The sequence below is a fragment of the Penaeus chinensis genome, chromosome 12 (assembly GCF_019202785.1).
Source record: "Penaeus chinensis breed Huanghai No. 1 chromosome 12, ASM1920278v2, whole genome shotgun sequence".
NCBI classification, from domain to species: domain Eukaryota; kingdom Metazoa; phylum Arthropoda; class Malacostraca; order Decapoda; family Penaeidae; genus Penaeus; species Penaeus chinensis.
Genome location: NC_061830.1, coordinates 41597102 through 41599601, shown reverse-complemented (window position 1 = coordinate 41599601; position 2500 = coordinate 41597102). Strand labels below are relative to the sequence as shown.

General features: G+C 37.0%; 1 protein-coding gene across 1 annotated transcript in view; it reads left to right on the top strand.

Moving 5' to 3' along the window:
- LOC125031172 overlaps positions 1-2500 on the top strand; it is a 25235-nt gene that overhangs the window by 12490 nt on the left and 10245 nt on the right. The window contains exon 2 of the mRNA XM_047621745.1: positions 1-78. This exon is cut by the window's left edge and continues 52 nt beyond it. Within this exon, the coding sequence (XP_047477701.1) occupies positions 1-78 (78 nt within the window). The remainder of the gene's footprint in view (positions 79-2500) is intronic.

Here is a 2500-nt window from a genome sequence, read left to right as displayed (position 1 = left end):
GTGCCTGGGCGTGGTGGCACCCCTCATGCCCAAGGTCGGCCTGCCACACACGAGGCCGCAGCTCAACAACATGTGCAGGTGAGGGAGGGAGGGAAGGGAGGGGGAAAGAGGGTAGAGTGGATGAAGGAAGGAAGAAAGGAGAGAGAGAGAAAGTCAGAGAAGTGGATGATGGTGGAGGAAAGGGAAGCTGGAAGGGGGTGGGGGATGGGGTGAGATGAATGATGAGAGAGGAATGCAGAAGGGTGGATGATGTGATGGCGGAAGAGGGAGTTGAAGGGAGAAGGAATCAAGGAGGAGAGGAAATTTAATAACGTAAGGTGAAGGATGGGAGAGATGAGAGAGAAACTCAGAGAGGTGGAAGATGACGACGGAAGAGGAAGTTGTAAGAAAGAAAGAAATATATGTATATGTATAAAATAGGTGTACACACATACGTACATTCACACACGGCATGGAGCAAATCCAGACTAATGTTCTTAATATGCATCAATTTAAAAGGCAATGATTTAGATAAAGTAGACAGAATCCCCAACGCTTAAATGTTCTGTAATGAAACAGGTGAGAAGACACACACACGCACACATACACACATATGCACAAACGTTTCAATTCAGTCCCTCTGAATGCACGTAACGCCATACAAAACTTACAGTTTGTTACAGCACAATTGCAAGCATTTAAACAGTGGTTGGGACGTTGTAAGCATAAGTTGAGCAATGTTGGCAGCATTTAGGATATGATTGATTGCAGGATCATTTGTTACGTTTACACTATGTTATATCAAATCATTTCTATAATATCGTATTGCATATATGAATTAGTATCCCTCTTAAGTCGGAGGTATTGATTCAAACTTATGCGTATGTTGACTTAATCATTATATATACTAGCCATGTCACACTGGAATTTCTGGCCTGCATTAAGGCACAATTTCATGATATCATAATAATGTTCAGAGCACGTGAATATGTTTAAATCGCAATGTAACATTAAATCTAGAGTTCTGCTAATTTCACTCACAATGTCATTAATCCTATTTGTTAGGGTATTAGCGTATTGAATATTATTGGTTACCAATCGTAAAAAAAATACATTTTCAGTTTTATGTCGTGCAACAGTAATGCAATGATATATATTACTCTCTCGCTTTTTCACTTTCTGTCTTTCTATCGCTATCTCTCTTTCTCTCTCCTTCCCTCTCTCTTCCTCTCCCTCCCTCCCTCCGTCTCCTCCTCCCTCAATAAAATGAGAATAATAAGGATGAAAGTCATAAAGATAGACAGATAGATAGATAGACAGATAGATAGATAGACAGATAGATAGATAGACAGATAGATAGATAGGCAGATATATAGTTAGACAGATAGATAGATAGATAGACAGATAGATAGTTAGACAGATAGATAGATAGACAGATAGATATATAGATAGATAGATAAATAGATAGACAAACAGAAAGACAGACAGGCAGACAAATAGACAGACAGATAGACATACAGACAGACAGACAGACAAACAGACAGGGAAATAGACTGATAGATAGACAAATAGATAGATATAGGTATATTGATAACGGTAAGATATAAAGTCGTATGTTCGTGATGATTAATGATGATGATGATGATAATGCAAATGATATTGCATTATCAGCTAATAACATGTCTCCTTGTTTCAATCTTATTTTTTTTTAGCGAGAAAAAAAAAAAACTGGTCGCGCGATATCATTGTAATAACGGAATGTCAAAAATATAAATGAATAAAGAAAAAAATATATAATGATAATAATAAAACTTTAAGAATAGTGTCAGAGTTTTAATAAGTCTTTTGTGTGCGTTCGGTGGATAACATTGTGCGTCTTTAAAAAAATTTAAAAATTAAAATGGTGACAAGAGTAAGTTATAACCCCCTCCCCCCCATAACCCATGGCTATCAACCCCTTACGACTTACCCCCCCCCCCCCCCCACCACACACACACGTGGAAATTATGCTTTGAAATATATTATCTATACGTTGATAGGTTCCACTTGTATATGCAATATATACTTCTTCGTATATATTGTCACTGTAGCGTAGGTTTAGAGTATTATTATTTTTTTTATTTTTTTTATTCATCAATTTATTTTTTGTTTCTGTCTTCTTTTTATTTTGTTTGTTTGTTTTTAAATTTCATTTCTGTTGTTTCTCTCTCTCTCTCTCTATCTATCTATCTATCTATCTATCTATCTATCTATCTATCTATCTATCTCTCTGATATCAAATTCTCTTTCATAGCTTCTCCACTTTTACACACACAAACAACTCTTCACTCATATTATTAATGACTTTCCTCTCTCATCACTTCGTTTACATAACACATGACGTAAGAGGGGAAGGCCAATTTAGCGAGGAGATACACATCACGATGATCCCCAAACGAGTTTTCCCTGTGTTAATTGAACCTAGCCTTGCGGACGAGGTGGCCTCCAAGATTAGCTAGCGAGTAGAAAAACGTATAAAAGG